Raw genomic sequence first — 17,109 nt, forward strand, 5'->3', positions numbered from 1 at the left:
TCGCCGAGCTTCGTTAAGGACTGCAAACTGAACAATGTGTGATCAAGACACGATTGGTATATATGCGTACGTAAATAGACAGGCAAATCCATCTTTAGACTGGCGGTATCCTTCTGGATGCAAGACAATGAAGATGAAGCGAAAAACCGAAGGGTATACGATACTCTGAGCCGCCCCTAGGCACATCACAGAGGTTGCTAGTTCAAATCAGTCCACTAAGAGAGGGTCTCGATTAGCTTTCCAATTCAACGCCCCACCCGACTGCAAAACTCACGTTGTCCGGCGCAGTCGTAAGCTCCTCGTATGCCTGCAAAATTTCAAATCCCATCGCCATGATATGTTCGTAAGCGTCGTCTTGCACCTACCCGTCGATTCGTTAGCTTTGATACTCATCCCGCCCGCGCAGGGGATCTTACCCAGCTAAGCACTGTCTTTGCTGACTTGTGTGCCTTGTTCTGCCGGACGCCCATCAGAGTCAGCCCCTGGAGGATCAAGGTGTCCTGTGACCCTGGGTATACAACCGGCGCGAGAATGCCCCCGATCCCCTCGTCCATATTCGAGAGCAGCGGAGGCACAAAGGTCGATAGCGGGCTGCCTGGTCGGCAGATGATGATGGTTCCGAGCAGCGTGTCGCCCGGTCCTTTTGCTCGCACTATACCGCAAGCCTTTATTTCCTGCAGAGCGTACCTGTACAACTCCAAGACTTCTGGGTTCGCGCAGCTGCCAACGTGGCTGAGGACGCTTTCGGCGTTGTCCAGACCATGTATCAGATCGAAGCTTAGGTTCGCTCGCTGAATGCTCTGCAGCAAGCCCTCGGGTATGGTCCAGCTGCTCAGGTCGTTGATTATCAGGTTGGTTAGCCGTTTGGGGAACTGGACGTCCCAGCCGTTGTTGCTAAACCAGCTCTTGACCCCGCCCTCATCGATGGGAATGCCCAACAGCACGCCTGGAAACGAGGTTCCAAGCTGTATCTTCTTGGCGCCTTGCTGGTTGACGAGATGGCGCAACGCCCGTCGGTGGAGAGATCGTCCGACCGACACGTTGCGTTTGGAAGGATCCACAAAGATGGCTCCCAGAATGCCGATTCCGTCTATGAAGTAGGTGGCAGCAAACCCGTACAAGGCATGGGTACTGCTGTTTCTGACAACAAAGTGTGCTTCTCCGATGTTTTGATTGAATAGTTCGAAGCTCGCGGCGGGCATCGACTCCAAGTGACCGAGGTCAGCTATGTTGGCCCGGGCAACAGCTTTGGTGAGTTCTTCGAGCCCACGGCTATCGCGGTGGCGATCATACTCTTCCACGATCCAGTGCTGGCGTGACTTGAGCACCTTCTTACTCTTCCGCAGCGTCCCTGGCAAGGTTCCTTTTGGCACGATGTACCCACATAGAGCCCGGACCAGGGCATGCATTGCAGTCTCGGTGAAGTCAAATGTGCAGATGTAGGTGCCGATCGACTTGTCCATGGCGAAGTCGTATGGCGAGCTCACGGCTACAACAATCACCGACTTCTTTTGGCCGCGCGTTCGCAGCATTGAACACATCATCTCTACGTGTTTGGTGAAGCCAGCTTGGTACAGGTTCCTGTTGGCATCCGCAGTGACGATGATGATACAGGACGCTCTGTGGATGAGGTTCTCGTGGACTAAAGTATCTCAATCAGCTGAGCGGTCCTTGTTTGGAAGAGAAGACAGCATACCTGGCCTGACTCCGTTGGCTGTGTAACTCGTATGAAGGAGCTTCCCGTGACGAGATCGTGCTAGGGAGCGTCCAAACTCCCTGAACACTCCCTCTCCACTCATTATGGCCCCCTTCTCTCGGTGAAGCCATTTATTGTGAGTCGTCGGAGTTAGTCCTTGTCCATCCTTGGCCTGAAGGATACTCTTTGTCAAGCTTGAGGCTGGCAACGGTTTTACTAGCGGTGTAAGAAGCAATAGTTCTTCGTCCTGATGCATCGATTCCGACAATGGCAAGAGCTTCTCCTTGTCCCTGATTACCGTGATCGAATCGTCATATGCCTTTCTGGACAGTGTCATGTGCGATGGGTGTAGTTTGGAGAGGAGAGAGATCCCGGGTGGGTGGAGGGCTGTCTGCCAAGACGTGCAGGTGTCCTTCAACCGCAGTACGCGCTTCAATGAGGTATAGATCCGTTCTTTGGTGAAGATACCATTTTCAACCCCTAGCTTGAGGCCTTTGATGGCGTCCAGCTGTACTTCGTAAGCCCGGCATAACAGGACCAGGTCGCATCCAGCCTCCACGGCCATGACTACGCCGTTCTGGACCCCAAGGTCATGGGTAAGCGACTCCATTTCAAGACATTCTGAGATAGCAACGCCATCAAACCCTAGCTCTTCACGGAGGAGGTCGTCCACGACTTGGCTGGACAGACAGGCATGAGAAACATTCATGGAAGGGTTGGAAATACCACATCCTCCCACGAACATGGCGTCAAGCTTGCCCGTGGCAATGGCATTGCGGAAGGGCACCAACGCACTCAGGCTCAGCTCTTCCAGCGTCTGGGTAATGATTGGGACGTCTAGACTGGACCCTAGGAAGTCAAGATTCCCATACGACGGGAAGTGCTTCCCGCAGCTGGCCAGACCGGCATCGCGAATACCATTGATGGCGGCGATGCCGTACTGAGAGACTTCCTGCGGGTCGTCTCCGGTCGCGCGAACTCCGACGGGCTGGTACCTGGCGTTGGATAGGACGTCGAGGACGGGGCCGAGCATAAAGTTGATGCCGCACGCCCCAACCTCGGTCGCAGTAGCCTTTGATACTTCGTAGGCCAGCTCGACGCGCCCCGTGGCGGCCACACCCATGGCACTAGGGAACTGGCATACATAGTCTTCGTCGAATAGACTGTTGACACCCCCGTTCTCTTGATCCAGAGCGATAAGCAGCGGCCTGGGATGCCCGGCCTTGTGGGCGATAGTCTGAAGCTCTTTGACCAACTTGGCCGTTTCTTGAGCAGCTACGTGGGATCAGCACGGATCTACAACCTGCCGTCCCAGCAACCTGGCCAGAGACAACGAGGCTTACTAACATTTAAGGTTCTTGGCAGTCAAGATGATAGTTCCGAGATGATGGTCCTCGATGAGGGAGCGGATCTGGGGCGTCACTTCGGTGCCGTCCCAGCCCATGATGAGCATCTGGCCAATGGCCCTGTACGGCGCAACAGCATGGCATGTCAGCTGGCGAATCGGAGTGTGGTCGAATGACTTGCACCATCCCCCCCGGATGCGATGCCATAATGAGAGCTGCTACCGCAGTACAAGGGGAGACGGGCGATGCAGGTCGGGATAATGGAGGAGAGCGGGTCGAGCGTGAGAACCAACGTACCAATCGAGATCCTGCCATAGTGGGTCGAGCTCCATGTTGAGCTGGGCCATGGCTAGTGGTCTACGGGTCGTCAGGTTTTGACGCGCATAGTACCTCTCGAGGTGGCGTGTCTTCGGAGGGGGGAGGTAACGATGACCCTTCTCGGATGTGGACGTGGATGTGGACGTTGAATTCCGGTTGATGGACGGATTTGACCCAGGGCCGTCGGACGGGACATGAAGGAACGTCTGTGAGGAGGACGTGGAGGTCGCCATGTGCGGCGAGTGCGGTGGGCTGCTGCACCAGCCACGATCGGCCATCATTGGCTGTGCTGACAGCGGGAGCCGGGGGCGTTCGATTGGCTGAGGACCTCTTGGGCGTCCGCGCCGTTATCTCTAGACCTAGGTAGGTGCTCACGTACTCCGTACTGTACCTACCTTGGGTAGGTGGCACCCGTGGTGTGTGGGGCAGGTGTCTGTGCTGGACTGGGACGTGTGCTCGGCGAATGCCAAATGGGTACGTACTGGGGAGTGCGGCTCCATTTCTGATGTTAGCGTATCTGATCATCGGTCTCGACAACGGAACGTTACATGGAGCCTCACCACGTCAAACCTTCTTTCTGTCCTTTCTGCACCGCCGAATGGCAAACGGGCGTCCCTCTTTCTCACGCCCACATTGGACGCTCGTCCTTAGGGAGCTTCAAGCGTCGATGGTCCAGGGCCTTGATGCAATGTGGGGCTCTCTTTCTCTCAGTCTCCAGTCGCCGAATCTGGAATCTGGAAGCAACGGCTGATGGTTGCGCCGGGTGCTTGGGTACGTGGGAGTGAAACAAAGATCCAGAAACCAACGCCTTCTCCCTTGTGGACCGGCCGAGGGTCAAGTAGTTCTTTGACTCGAAGGGGAACACAGCATGTAATGAGGCAACATGGCAGTGCAACCGGCACCGGTGCCATCGGCCCTGGCTTCTCCCCCCCACTCTCCCAAAGACACGTTTGATGCCATTACCGGACACACACCCACCAGTCTTCGTCCTAGGTATCTCATACCACCATGTGTGGTGAACGTCCCGCAGCGACTGTGAGGGGCAATGACGATGTGCCGGTGGTATGGGAGGCCATGAGACTTCCATGCAAGCCGGGCCATGCCGGCACCATTAGCTTTTGACGCCCCGGTCACGGTTGTCGCAGCCGCAACGCGTGGTGAATAATACCCAACTCAGTCCCTCCTGTCATTCTGCTTCGTCTTTGTGCATGGCGTCGTTATTGAAGACCAACCCAACCATCGACCCCGTATCCGCCCAGAAGCCGCCAGCCAGCACTCATCACCCGGTATAACAAGATGCCCATTGCCACTCCCAAGACGCCAAAAAATGGCATCACAAAGTTCACAAACTGCCGCCTTGTCAAAGGCGACGCCTTGGTGCAGGAAGACATCTGGGTCAGCTCTGTCACAGGCAAGATCATCCACAGCCAAGCAGCGTTTTTCGACGACCTCAGCGTCCCAGATGAAACCATCAATCTGGGCGGTCGCATCGTGTCCCCTGGCTTGATCGACTGCCAACTCAATGGTGCTTTTGGCTTCAATTTTTCCACCCTGCTCGAGGACATGGCGCAATATGGTAAAAAGGTCCGCGAGCTCAATAAAAAGCTCGTGGCCACGGGTGTCACGTCCTACGTCCCCACGCTGACCAGCCAAAGACCCGAGCTTTACCAGAAGGTTAGCCTGCCAGGCACTATCGTTATCTGGAGGAACACTAACAGTTCACAGGCACTTCCGTATCTTGGGCCATCGGGGGGCTCACAAGCCGCCCGCGACGGTGCCGAATCCTTGGGGGCACACGTCGAGGGGCCATTCCTCAGTCCTTCCAAAAACGGCGTCCACAACGTCGACGTCTTGCAAGAAGCAGAAACATTCGATGACCTGAAAGACTGCTACGGCGCCGAGAACATTGAAACTACAGCCAATGGATCCACACTCCCCATCAAGATGATTACGGCGGCACCAGAAAGGGGCAACATGACCGACATCATTCCCGAGCTACGGAAAAGAGGCATCATCTACTCCATCGGCCATTCCGAGGCAACATATGAGGAAGCGTCAGCCGCAGTGGCTGCGGGGGCCACAATGATTACTCACCTCTTCAACGCCATGCGGCCTCTTCACCACCGCAACCCCGGCGTCTTTGGTGTTTTGGGTACTGCCGAGAGCCTGAATAGGCCGTACTTTGGTATCATTTCCGACGGCATCCATCTCCACCCGACAACAATCAAGATCGCCTTCAACGCGCACCCTGATGGCTTCATCTTGGTGACGGACGCGATGCACATGATGGGCCTCGCAGACGGCTCATACCAGTGGACTAATGGGCAAAATGTGAACAACATCATCAAGGTCGGCTCTACGCTGTTGCTGGAGGGAACCAACACCATCGCTGGAAGGTGAGTTGACGCCGACTCCAAGACGACGAGCCTGGACTAACGGGCGATAGCGCTCTCACCCTGATGGAATGTGTGAACAACTTTCTTCGCTGGTCGGGCACAGGCATCCCCAAGGCCTTGAAAGCCGTGACTGCGACGCCTGCAGCGATGCTCGGCCTCCAAGGCGTCAAGGGCTCCCTGGAAGACGGGGCTGATGCCGATTTGGTCGTCTTATCTGAAGAAGTGAGAGACGGCGCTACTCAGTTGGTTGTGGATGAGGTTTGGAAAGCTGGAGCGCTGGTGTCGAGCCGGAAGGAGAACCAATCGCCGATCACTCCATAAAAGGACCAACCGCACGGGTCAAGAGACCCGAGCTATCGTAGGCAGCTTAGGGAAAAGAGCCAAGAGCAAGGTCAGGCCCTACCATAGACTATACACGCATAGAGCTGCCATCCGAACTACATATATCATGAATAGATGAGTGAATGACGTTTCAAGTGCGAGCTGTGGGTTATAGGATTAGAGGGTGGAAACGACAAAGAGGTCGCGGTCTAGATCCTTGCTTGTTATTGCCCAAGTTCTTGATCCATGCAAGAACATGGTTGTACGACGTCGACTTAGATTAAACACGCAGACATTCGGCACATGAAAGGATTTCCAAGTAAGAGAGTTGCAGCTGTACAGTGACATGACCGAGGGAGACTGTGTTTCTGGGGTCCTTGATCCACAATTAGCCCTGTGGGCTCATCCCTGAAACCCCGCATATCGGCGCCATCCAGCGACAGTACTCCTTATCCCCAGCCCGCCGAGATACCTCGCGCCCAACCAGCCTCCCAAACTGTTTCCACAGTGCGGTGACTTATAGCTGTCGATAACCCCAATCGTCCAATGGTAAGCTAAGGGTCATTCAGCTTCCTGATAGGGGTGGATGCAGTGTACCGGCCGTCCACACTGGCTCTCCACTCTCGCTCCTCTCCAAAGAGATCCCTCCGCTTTTGCATTTCCATCGATCCTCGCTCAGACAAGGCATGCATTACGGCCAGCTGCGCTTCCTCGAATCGACTTCCTTTTTACTTTCAACCGAACATTGAGGGGTTGCGGCCATCCCCCCAGCAGATACACGCAGAAGCCGTTCAGATCCGTTTTTTAGGCCGCCGACAGCCGCTCCTCAGCTTGCGACAGAGTACAAGGGCGCAGCTTGCGCATCGTCGGCCGGCGCTCGCGACAGGAGCCCTACCATGCCATGGCTGCGTTCCACTCAATGTCGTCCAGCGTGACGCCCGGCGATGGCATGGCTCTTAGCAGCGCTGTGGCGGACGGCATAGACGCTTCCATGTTCGATGACTCTCTGCTGTAAGTATCGCACGGCAACTGATGGGGCTGCAGGAACGTCACTTGGGAACTGCTCTCTCTCTCTCCCTCCCCCTCTCTTTGCCAGTCAGCTTGTCGCAACCATGGGATGAAAGTCACTTTTGCTAACCTTAATCCTTCTCGCTGTCTTAGGGAAACTGTAAATACAGCCTTCCCTACCATACCGTTCACGCCGACCTATGACTTCCAAGACTTCTCCACAACGGGCTTTGAAGATCCATTCGCATACTCGAATCGGCAGTACGAGGTCCAGCCCGCGCTTGAGGATCTCAGCCAGGATTCACCCTCGCAGGAGCTGGACAACAAGCTCCTGGGATTTTCGGCGCCGTTAGTAAAAGCCACGGTTGTGGACGGGACGGGCCAGCATGTGGAGCCAAACATGTCGGCCGAACTGTACGGCATGTTCTTCGTGGCCGAGGACGTCTTTGGTGCCGAGAACAGTGGTAGACCTCTCGAGCTGACCTGCTACCGGCGAAACCTGTGGCAGTGTTCTGGACAGGTAACCCTTCCTCGGCACATCACGCATATTGTGGACGAACAAGGCCAGCAAATACCCATATTCGAGCTGGCGGCTTCGATAACGGCGATCGAGTCCATCGAGGGCAAGGCGACGGAGATTATCTCGATCCCTTGGAAGAGCGCGCATCCGATTGGCGCAGAGGAACCTAAGTCTACTGGCGGACCGCCCAACATTGTTTTGGACCTGGCAAATGGGCAAGAAGTCGATGCGAACAGAGTGTCTCTCACACTGTCATGGAAGAGGCTGCAGTTCAAGCACGCTACAGCGAACAACGGAAGGAGGAAAGGCCTACAGCAGCACTACCTGGTGCAAATCAGTCTCCTTGGAAAGCAACAAAACGGCGATTACGCCAAGATTGCCGAGGTCCACTCTGGGCCCGTTATCGTTAGAGGCCGCAGCCCACGAAACTTCGATAGCCGGAAAGACATACCCTTGACCGGTGGAGAGAAGAAGCTAGGGGGGAGAAGCAACAGCGAAGCTTGCGCAACTCCCGTCAAGGACAGCGGCAACAACGGCGCCCCGACGCCTATGCCGAAATATCAGGCCCTGGGTAACGTTCAGCAACAAGCGGACTGGGCACCGCCGCCAATGTACCGGGAACCGAGCGGAGGTCCGCCTCCGGCGAAGAAAATGGCCATGTCACCGGGGATCAGCCGTCCTCCAATACCAGCCTGGTCGTCAGAACCATCTAGGCTGCTGGCCAAAACATCGACATCGGGCTCGGCGGCGCGGGCCGGAATATCGGGCCCTATAAACCTGTCTCTCTCGGAAGACGAGAGGAGTCCTAATAGGTCCAACTCGGACGTGCAGAGCCCGCAATTCAACAAGTCAACGGCGCCCACGGGTCAGAACCCAAGCCAGAGCCCCAGGGAGGAGGATGACTTGCTTTACGAATACTTTCCTCTCAGTGTGGATGACTGGTGAGGTCCCTTAGCCCCTTTTCTGCGTTCTAATTTTAATGAGATCATGACAGGATGCCGCCAGTGGAAGCAATTTACCGCCCTCATGTCGTCCATCACACTATCGTGCCGCCGGAGATCAAGGCACAGCAGCTGCGGAGCAAGGCGAAGCGCTACTTCACCGCCGAATCTTGAACGTCATCTCAGCTTGACATTTAAATTACATCTAGACTTAGCCGCGACACGCTCATCTTATGTACCTGTGTCACAATCGGGGCTCGGTGGGATTATCTGAATGAATTTACGAAGCCATATATCTGTTTGCTTTCTTGGCGTGTTGTATTATACGATAATGGTTCAACCTGCTTGGCGTCGGACAGACAGCCGGAGCAGCAGGGAGGAGTGGAGGGCATACGGGAAGTGGTTATACCCGAATCTAGGCGATGTTGTTACTCAAAAGCGAATTGAAGAATATCAGATCAAAGCCCGCTCGGCTCCCGCCCCCCTTGGAGCTGGACACTTATCTTGCTCCTGCGCCTGTTGAGTGCCAGATACGCATGGCACGTTGAACATGACGTAAGCTTAGTTGCGTACGGTCAGCCATTTGATATCACAACGCATACAATCCCGATACGGATTCTATATCTCTTTCACGAGCACATGGTCTCAGAGGTTTTATTTTTAACTTTCACTCGTATCTTTTTTGTAACAGTCATAGAGAGCCCCGTCCTGAGTGGACGCGTAAGCTCTTCAATCCATACCACAAAGTTCTCGCCGAGCACGAATCTCTCGCGCCCCTTTTTATTTCGGCCACATTCTACAATGCTACAGTCTGGTCGCGACCTTTTCCCAGCTACCCCACCGCAATACGGATTTCTCAAATGACACCACTTTGTTTCCAGCAAGCAACGAGAGAATTCAGTGACGCTATATACTCACCCGGGGGGGGGGGGGGGGGGGAGGAACCCCCAAAACCAAAAAAGGAGGGAAAATAAGGAAAGAACACCCAAATTCCATATATGTGCTCTCGATCAAGCCCCGACGATGTTCAGTCTTGGCATCATCTGCTGCTCCGGGTTTGGCGTCAACCGCCGCGCAAGCGCCGGCTCCGGTATCCTCGAAGCCATGCGGTCGGGGATCAGGTCGGGGGTCACCGACCTGGACAGCTGCTGTTGCTGCTCGGGTGTTGGCGTCAGACGGCCCGCCAGTGCGGGCTCGGGGATCCGCGTGGCCATCCTGTCGGTGACGAGGTCGGGCGTGACGGCGCGAAGCTGCTGCTCGGTCGGCGACTTGGTGCGGGACGCCATGCTCTCAAAGACGAGCTCAATGTCGGGTGACGTAGAGCGGATGGGGTATTCCGTCGCCGGCGAGGCGCGCAGCAAACGCGAGGTGGTGGGCTGCGGGTGTAGGATAGTAGGGGTCTCGACCTCTTCGACGACTGTAACCGGCACGGGACCGGGACCGGTACGGATCCTGGAGGGGAGGATCTGTTCGAAGCCTTGTTCCCTGGCGACCTTTTCGATGCTTTTGAAGTACTGCGTTTATCGATTAGTAAATTTTGCTGGGTCGAACCCGCAGGGGGAGAGAAGTCTCACCTTGACTGTCTTGACCTGCAACTCCAGGGTCGCGTCCTCGTCTACAACAATCATCGGGTGAGGGTGCAGTTGCAGGCTGGAGAGCGTCCACATGTGGTTCACGCCTTGTTCGATGCACCTCTGCAGGGCGAGCGCCTTCTTAGCGCCCAAAATGATGGCAACCACCTCTCTCGCCTCGAGGACGGTCTGCACGCCGACTGTCAGGGCGAGCTTGGGGACCTTTTCGACGTCGTTGTCGAAGAAGCGCGAGTTGGCGAGGATGGTGTCGTAAGCGAGGGTCTTTACACGCGTCCGCGAGGCGAGACTGGAACCGGGCTCGTTGAAGGCGATGTGGCCGTCCTCGCCTATGCCGGCGAGGAAGAGGTCGATGCCGCCGACGGCTTTGATCTTGGCCTCGTAGGCGACGCACTCGGCCTCCAAGTTTTGGGCGTTGCCGTTGAGGATGTTGACGTTGTTGGGGTGGATGTTTACATGGGAGAAGAGGTGCTTCCACATGAAGGAGTGGTAGCTTTCTGGGTGGTCCCGAGGGATGCCGACGTACTCGTCCTGTTCATCATCAGTAAAGGTCACGATGGGATACGATACGAGACTGGTTTTTATGAGAGCTCACGTACCATGTTGAAGGTGATGACATTTTCAAATGAGATCTATAGTTGTAAGCTACAGGCCGCAAGTATCCGGCTTGCAGGCACAGGACCCTACCTCTCCGGCCTTGTATTTCTGAACGAGGATCTTGTACACACCCAGGGGACTGCTTCCGGTCGGCAGACCGAGCACGAACGGATGAGCTGGGGTGGGGTTGAAGTGCTTGATGCGATCAACGATGTAGCTTGCTACGTACGCGCTGGCGGCGTCAGCATCATCGCGGATAATCAGCCTCATCGTGGGATGTTTCTCTGAATATGGACTAGTAAGGGTTGTAAAGATACAAGAAGGGTCAGTAGGTGTGAGCTGCAAGGAACGTTGGTGATTTTGGGGTTGGTAGTTTGGATTCTACTTCGTGAAGGAGCAAGATACGAGAAGGGGCCAAAGCCGAATGGGCCCTGCTTATGAGGGACGACAACATCGAAGGACGGCGGCCACAAGGTTCTGGCCACAAGGTTCTAGGGTTCACCCCCTTCCCTCGAGGGGTGTTTCCCTTCGTCGCACCCTTCGTCGCGGACGCCCTGACATCACAGACGTGCGGGAATCAGCCCCAAAGTCTGCTGAAGATTTCATCAAACCACCCCACGGAGGTGGAGGGGGATGGAACGTCACCGTTATCGGTGGTGTCAGAGAAGCGCGAAAAAGAAGTCCCACCACGAGAGCGGGCGTCCCACAAGCTACTGGGGAGGGGACATTAGTTATTATCAACGTTGCCAGTCACAGGTGTCGGCCGAGTCACCTGGTTCCCAGGATTGGATGGCGAAGCTCCGACTTGTGTGGCCTGCGGAGTGGTCGGTTGATAAGGGGGTTATCAACTCCTCTGCGGACGATAAAGTTGGGTAAAGAGCAACAAGCGGCCCCGTTCGGGTCGATGGTCATCGTCATCCACGATTTAGACCCGCCATAGCCCAAAGTCACCGAGCAAGGGTCGGCATGTCAGTCCAAGGCAGCGGTGGTGTTGAAATAGCCACGCGGCCGGGACGATAAGCCATGCCTGCGCGCGTGCGGAAGATGCCCTCCAAAGAAGAGGTTACGGTTACTGTACTGTGTGGAGAGGCACCGATATCAGCAAAGTTCGAGGCGCTATGGCATGGGTGGCGAGTGCAGTCGTTTGCCATGCGCGGCGGCAGTGGGAGGGAGCCACAAAGTGCCAGCCCGTCCGTGACGTGAAGCCGGGACCCTGGTTTTGCGATCCGGCGGCTGTTGTTACCACCGCATGGCGTGCGGAGTTCTGTGCTTCGCATACAGCTGATACATGGGAGATATCTAACGTAACGGGCATGAAGTAGTGTACATGCCGAGCGGCTCGTGCTGGTTGCACAAGGGTGGTGGCCTAGCCATGTCAGTCGGACGTCGGCGATGGAAGACGCTCGCTGCTAAGAGGTCCTGGAACGCGATTGATTAATTGATTGATTGCGGCATCCGACGGGTTGGGCTAGATAGAAAGAATCAACGAGATGGAAGGCTTCATCTTTGGGGGGAAACCCCTGGTCCTAGCACCCGGGCACGTCTCACGTTGTGTCGTTGCGGCAGGATTGCTTCCTTGAAGTGACTCCGCTGTTGGTTGTTGCATGTCCTCCCAAAGAGCGGGGGAACTGAGCCCTTCCAGCACCTGGACCGGGGTGTTCCTGCGTGGCCTCTGTGATGTGGTCAACGGCAGGCAGCCACCCACCCACCCACTCTTAGGGGGGTTCCTCTTCTTAGCATTAGGGGATGTTTTGATCTACCAAAGGCAACGTTACAACTGGAGGGGCGATTTCCTTACCTCATCAATTATCGCATCTCACCTCGAAAAAGTTGAACTGCAACAATTACTCATTGCCTATCGTGTGCTGGGTGGCCCAGAGAACCCGACTCGCGGCCAAACCCAATGGGCGGGTTAAAGTCCCCCAATTAAGAGTACCGTACCGAGGGCGGGAATGGTGGCTTGGTTGGCTGCTTGAAGGCGTCGAACAAGTGCGTTCCGTTGTTTCGGCACACTACCTACATACATATTCCATTAGTTGCGTCGAGGCGAGGAGCCTCTCGCCCATCCACTACTGCATTGGTTGCTTGTTACACGTGCTCGGCTACCCGTCGCGATCTACTGGGGCTCGCAATATGGCTCATCCTCAGTAACCATCTCCATACCGTCACCGCCCATCATCGAACCCCCCTTTCTCCGTTTGGTCCATCCATATCAACACGAACATTCGACCCCCAAGTAACGTGGATTGGAGCATCGGGCCTTGACTGAACAAGGCTAGCTGAACCTGGTAACAGGAGGAATACGGCGTGTCACCCCATCGCCTGTGCGACGTTGAAGAGCGAAGCTCCTTCGGCCATTCCCGCTCTCACCTTGTCTAGGCGGCACATGGTATCGCTTCCAGCTGGCACTGCACCTCTTCCTCCTCCTCCTCCTCCTCCTCCTTCTTCTTCTTCTTCTCCTCCTTCTCCTCCTCATCTTAGGTGCCAGAGTTGCTCTACTCTGTAGCCCATTGGCCGTTGGCCGTTGTCGCCATCGCCTGTTTCTGCCTTCCGTTTGTTACCCGTCCCGCTGCCGACCCCGTTGGATACGACGTCCCCAGCATACACCAACCCCGGGTAGTCGAACAACCAACCGGCAGGTTCCATTCCTGCTACGTGCACACCATCGAAGTCCCATCCACCCATGCCTGGGCCTGCCTTTCCGATTTGTTACCAGTCCGCCGTGGAGGCTGCCGTTTAAACATTGTGCACGGCATCTTTGCGACCCTTTTCCTCCTCTTCCTTCTCGCGCATCTCACATATCTATCTCGCCTGGCTTGTCTCCGGATGATATGGCTTGTGACTTGTTCCGCTTATCTACCGTTCAATATCTCGTCACCTAGATGGTCCAGCATCGTTCGTAGCTAACTCGCTCGAAACCTTTCCTTGTACCATGCAGCAGTACCCTCCTGCCATGACCACGTTTCCAAAAGCTTTCTTGGCCGCTATCGTCAAGCAGCTGCTCCGGGGCAAGTCTCTAATACAGGCCCTCCTGGCCTTCTGGATCACTCCTTATTCCGGTTCCGGGAAACAGGCGAGGCCGGCCGTCGAGTGCCCCAAGTCCGCGACGACAACGACATCATCATCATCATCATCACGGGACGTCGAGGAGTTCTTAAAGGAGGCCGAAGACCTGCTCCTGGGCCCTCTACTTGACAATGGCCTCCTCGAACTTTCTAACGCCCTGAAGGCTCAATTCAAGGACAAGCTGCAGACGAGTATGGCCTGCATGCTGCCCTCGTATAACCATCAGCTTCCCGGCGGGTACGAAGTCGGTCAGTATCTGGCGGTGGACGTTGGAGGATCGACACTCCGTGTCGCATTGGTGGAACTGCGGGGCCGGAACGCCAAAGGAAGGGAGGGAGAGATTGTGCGGATGAGTTCGCTCAAGATTGATAGCGACATCAGAAATCTGGAGGGCATGGCTTTCTTCGACTGGATGGCCGAGAGGATATGGGAGATGGTCTCACAAGATGGACAAGACCCTTCACAGCCCATGCCCATGGCGCTGGCTTGGAGCTTTCCCATCGAGTAAGTCACTGGTCGCCCCGCTTACACTCCCGCGGTGAGCTAACTTGCACTTTCAAGACAAACATCATTGAAAGGCGGCCGTATCCACGGTATGGGAAAGGGCTTTCTCGCCGCCGAAGGCCTCATGGGCAAAGACCTCGGCGAGGTCATCGAGTCTGCCTGCTCGGCGAGGGGCATGAACGCGCAGCTGCGTGTCATCCTCAACGACGGCGGCGCCACGCTGCTCTCGCAGGCCTACGTTCACCCGGCCACGCGATTCGGCCTCATCCTCGGCACCGGCGTCAACATTGCCGCGTACCTCCCTGTGTCTCTCATCGGGAAGCCCAAGATCGGCGACCGCCCGCGGGAGTGGTGGGATGAGGCGCGCGACGTCATCGTCAACACGGAGCTCGGCATGTTCGGGCAGGACGTGCTGAGCGTGACGCGCTGGGACAGGTTGCTCAAGCAGGGGCACCCGAGGCCGGACTTGCAGCCTCTGGAGATGATGGTGAGCGGTTACTATCTCGGAGAGGTCGTGAGGTTTGCTTTGATCGAGGCAATCGAGACGACGGGGCTATTCGGGGGCGTTGTTCCCAGGTCGCTCGAGGAGCCGTACTCTCTGAAATCGGAAACGATATCTGCCGTTGAAGGGTAATGCCCCCCCCCCCCCCCCCCCCCCCTTTTTTTTTTTGACCGTCATCCACGTGAAGGCGCTAACCATGTAATAGAGATGCGTCGCCGATGCTTACATCCTCCATAGACCTATTCGTCTCACTCTATTCCTCCTCTCACACACCAACCTCGTCCGACATTTCAGCACTGCGTAGCCTGGCATCTTTCGTCTCGAGAAGGTCGGCCGCCATCATCGCCGCGTGCCTACACGCAGTCTGGTCCATGCGCCTTGAGGCGCTAAGCGAAGAGCCAGAGGAAGAGGCCTCTGACAGACTAGCGCAGGAGTCGAGTCTGGTCCGGACCATGGTCGCGTATAACGGCAGCGTTATCGAGTGCTATCCGGGATACCTGGCCATGTGCCAGGACTACGTAGACGCTCTGGTGAACCAGAAAGACAGGAGCATCGAACTCGTACTGGCGAAGGAGAGCTCATTACTAGGGGCTGGCGTTGCGCTGGCGATGGCGTGCAATGCATCCGAGTAAGATTTACGTCGCGTGGAGAGTGTCGGAACGTAAGCATTGCATGATCAGGGGGGGATCGGCGCGTGGGTTGCATGGCGAGGCCACGGGCATAATGATTACAGGCGCAGCCTTTCAATTGCAAGACCACTTGCGTGGCTAAAAGCTCGTACATACTTTGACTCTTGGGTATCATTACTTTCATATCCATCACTTCAACGCCGTTTTAGCCGTAGTAGGCTCTCATTCGTCGTCAATCTCTTCAACCTTGCGCTTTTGACTCTTGCCGCGAGCCTTACGCTTGACCTGACGAGGCTCGTCCCCATTTTCATTATCGGAACTACTGTCATCCGCCTCTTCCTCTTCGCGGCGACGCTGTTCTTCTAGCGCGCGCTTCATCTTGCGCAGGATCACCTGATCGTCGTATAGATCGTCGAGACCCAGCTCCTATAGTTCCCGTCAGATGGAGCGCTCTCGGAGTTTCCTAACAAGTACGTACCATGGAGCAGCCCGCAACGGGGCACTGCGCACGCTGCATCGGCGCCTTCCGCAACATGTCGACGATCCATTGCTTCTCGTACGTGTGACTGCAGACATTGTTGCTGACCGGGTTTTCGAATAACTGCATGGAAAGCGGGCACCTATAATCTCTGACCTCGCCCGCAATAACAATATCCTCGTCACTATCGTCCGCCTCCTGGGCTCCAGGTTCGCCCTTAATGTTTCCCGGTTGGCGGCGCGTAGCAGGCATAACGGGGTTTCCGGCATTGTCAAACCACCGCTTGGCGTTAGGCAGGGGCACCTCCGTGTCGCCGTGCGCAGCGTCATGCCAGAGCTTCTTGAAAGCGGCGTAGTCGTTGTTTAAGGCGTAGCGCTGATACGCAGGCTGGCGTTGGTAAGCATGGGTCTTGTCGGCACGGCGCTGGCGGAGAACGTCGATGACAGAGTGATCCGGCGGCGGAGGCAGGTCGTCCACCGTGTCCCCTTCCTCGTCCATATTCGAGTCGTCACCATGGGCTTCCGCGCGGGCCCGCCTGCGCTGGCGCGGCGCTTGCTCGGGGATAGCCTGAAAGTACGACACCGTCTCCGCCAGGGCAGCCTTTTCGTCATCGAGCTCGACCTGCCTGTCGATGAGGTCACGAAGGGCGGCCTCGGCCTCAGCCGTGAGACGAGGGACCTCGTCGTCGAGAGTCGCGGTGTGGGTCTCAAGTTGGAGCTCGCGTTGTGACTTCTCCTGGCTATCCAGGTCGTTGGACTCGGCGCGCTTCTCGACAAGGCGCTGGAGATACTCGTGACGGGTGCGGACGCTGTCGTTGATGCCAGCAACGGAGGCGCTGAGATGCCGGATAGAGGCTTTTACGTGGTTCTGGTAACGGTGAACATCACGACTGTTGGAGAGTTCGGCGATGGCACGCTTAGCCTCCGCAGTGAGAGGACAAGCGAGCGGTTCGTATTCGGGAAGGTCGCTTCCGGGAGCCTCGTCGTCATTGTCGATTACTCTTCTTTCGGGGCGCCGCTGGCCTGGTCGGCGACGTTCAAGGATGGGCATTGTGAGATGCGGACGCCTGTGTGCCAAAGGAGCCAGATATTCACGTGCTGAATAGAATTTTCCTCTAATGTGTATCGCAGGTGTCTGTGTCGATAAAACGCTGTGATGCGCTGACAATATCTGCCTTGAAGGTCTGTAGTTGAGATTG

General features: G+C 56.1%; 7 protein-coding genes across 7 annotated transcripts; 3 read left to right on the top strand and 4 right to left on the bottom strand.

Annotated features, from left to right (window-relative positions):
• Window positions 1–197: 197 nt before the first annotated feature.
• LY79DRAFT_592672 (glycosyl hydrolase family 3 N terminal domain-containing protein) lies at window positions 198–3,149 on the bottom strand (the record flags this gene model as incomplete). The annotated part of the gene is made up of 5 exons (XM_060561456.1): window positions 198–215; window positions 275–361; window positions 417–1,642; window positions 1,697–2,971; window positions 3,044–3,149. The coding sequence occupies 5 exons, from the start codon at window positions 3,147–3,149 to the stop codon at window positions 198–200; spliced, it is 2,712 nt and encodes a 903-aa protein (XP_060410897.1).
• A 742-nt stretch (window positions 3,150–3,891) lies between these two features.
• Window positions 3,892–4,552, bottom strand: LY79DRAFT_335474 (uncharacterized protein). Its single transcript, XM_060552526.1, has one exon. The coding sequence runs from the start codon at window positions 4,445–4,447 to the stop codon at window positions 3,983–3,985; it is 465 nt and encodes a 154-aa protein (XP_060410898.1). The 5' UTR covers window positions 4,448–4,552; the 3' UTR covers window positions 3,892–3,982.
• A 104-nt stretch (window positions 4,553–4,656) lies between these two features.
• Window positions 4,657–6,077, top strand: LY79DRAFT_592673 (N-acetylglucosamine-6-phosphate deacetylase; the record flags this gene model as incomplete). Its single annotated transcript, XM_060561457.1, has 3 exons — window positions 4,657–5,034; window positions 5,086–5,756; window positions 5,807–6,077. The coding sequence occupies 3 exons, from the start codon at window positions 4,657–4,659 to the stop codon at window positions 6,075–6,077; spliced, it is 1,320 nt and encodes a 439-aa protein (XP_060410899.1).
• A 533-nt stretch (window positions 6,078–6,610) lies between these two features.
• LY79DRAFT_563471 (NDT80/PhoG like DNA-binding family protein) lies at window positions 6,611–9,006 on the top strand. The gene is made up of 3 exons (XM_060558555.1): window positions 6,611–7,088; window positions 7,239–8,546; window positions 8,600–9,006. Exons 1-3 carry the CDS (start codon window positions 6,979–6,981, stop codon window positions 8,718–8,720), a joined length of 1,539 nt encoding a protein of 512 aa, XP_060410900.1. The 5' UTR covers window positions 6,611–6,978; the 3' UTR covers window positions 8,721–9,006.
• Window positions 9,007–9,556: 550 nt separating this feature from the next.
• LY79DRAFT_522130 (glucosamine-6-phosphate isomerase) lies at window positions 9,557–11,002 on the bottom strand (the record flags this gene model as incomplete). Its single annotated transcript, XM_060555422.1, has 4 exons — window positions 9,557–10,060; window positions 10,121–10,666; window positions 10,735–10,767; window positions 10,823–11,002. The coding sequence occupies 4 exons, from the start codon at window positions 11,000–11,002 to the stop codon at window positions 9,557–9,559; spliced, it is 1,263 nt and encodes a 420-aa protein (XP_060410901.1).
• A 2,662-nt stretch (window positions 11,003–13,664) lies between these two features.
• Window positions 13,665–15,436, top strand: LY79DRAFT_592676 (hexokinase; the record flags this gene model as incomplete). The annotated part of the gene is made up of 3 exons (XM_060561458.1): window positions 13,665–14,302; window positions 14,360–14,932; window positions 15,010–15,436. 3 exons carry the CDS (start codon window positions 13,665–13,667, stop codon window positions 15,434–15,436), a joined length of 1,638 nt encoding a protein of 545 aa, XP_060410902.1.
• A 219-nt stretch (window positions 15,437–15,655) lies between these two features.
• LY79DRAFT_522089 (zinc-finger of the MIZ type in Nse subunit-domain-containing protein) lies at window positions 15,656–16,961 on the bottom strand (the record flags this gene model as incomplete). The annotated part of the gene is made up of 2 exons (XM_060555415.1): window positions 15,656–15,859; window positions 15,912–16,961. The coding sequence occupies 2 exons, from the start codon at window positions 16,959–16,961 to the stop codon at window positions 15,656–15,658; spliced, it is 1,254 nt and encodes a 417-aa protein (XP_060410903.1).
• Window positions 16,962–17,109: the final 148 nt, after the last annotated feature.

Source organism: Colletotrichum navitas (assembly GCF_030913465.1).
Source record: "Colletotrichum navitas strain CBS 125086 chromosome Unknown LY79scaffold_62, whole genome shotgun sequence".
NCBI lineage: Eukaryota > Fungi > Ascomycota > Sordariomycetes > Glomerellales > Glomerellaceae > Colletotrichum > Colletotrichum navitas.

Bases quoted from the DNA above. Each gene is read 5' to 3' on its own strand.
- LY79DRAFT_335474 (XM_060552526.1), bottom strand. From the start codon at position 4,447: ATGGAAGTCTCATGGCCTCCCATACCACCGGCACATCGTCATTGCCCC.
- LY79DRAFT_563471 (XM_060558555.1), top strand. From the start codon at position 6,979: ATGGCTGCGTTCCACTCAATGTCGTCCAGCGTGACGCCCGGCGATGGC. The intron at 7,089-7,238 runs GTAAGTATCGCA...TCGCTGTCTTAG, and splicing joins ATGTTCGATGACTCTCTGCT to GGAAACTGTAAATACAGCCT. The intron at 8,547-8,599 runs GTGAGGTCCCTT...AGATCATGACAG, and splicing joins CCTCTCAGTGTGGATGACTG to GATGCCGCCAGTGGAAGCAA.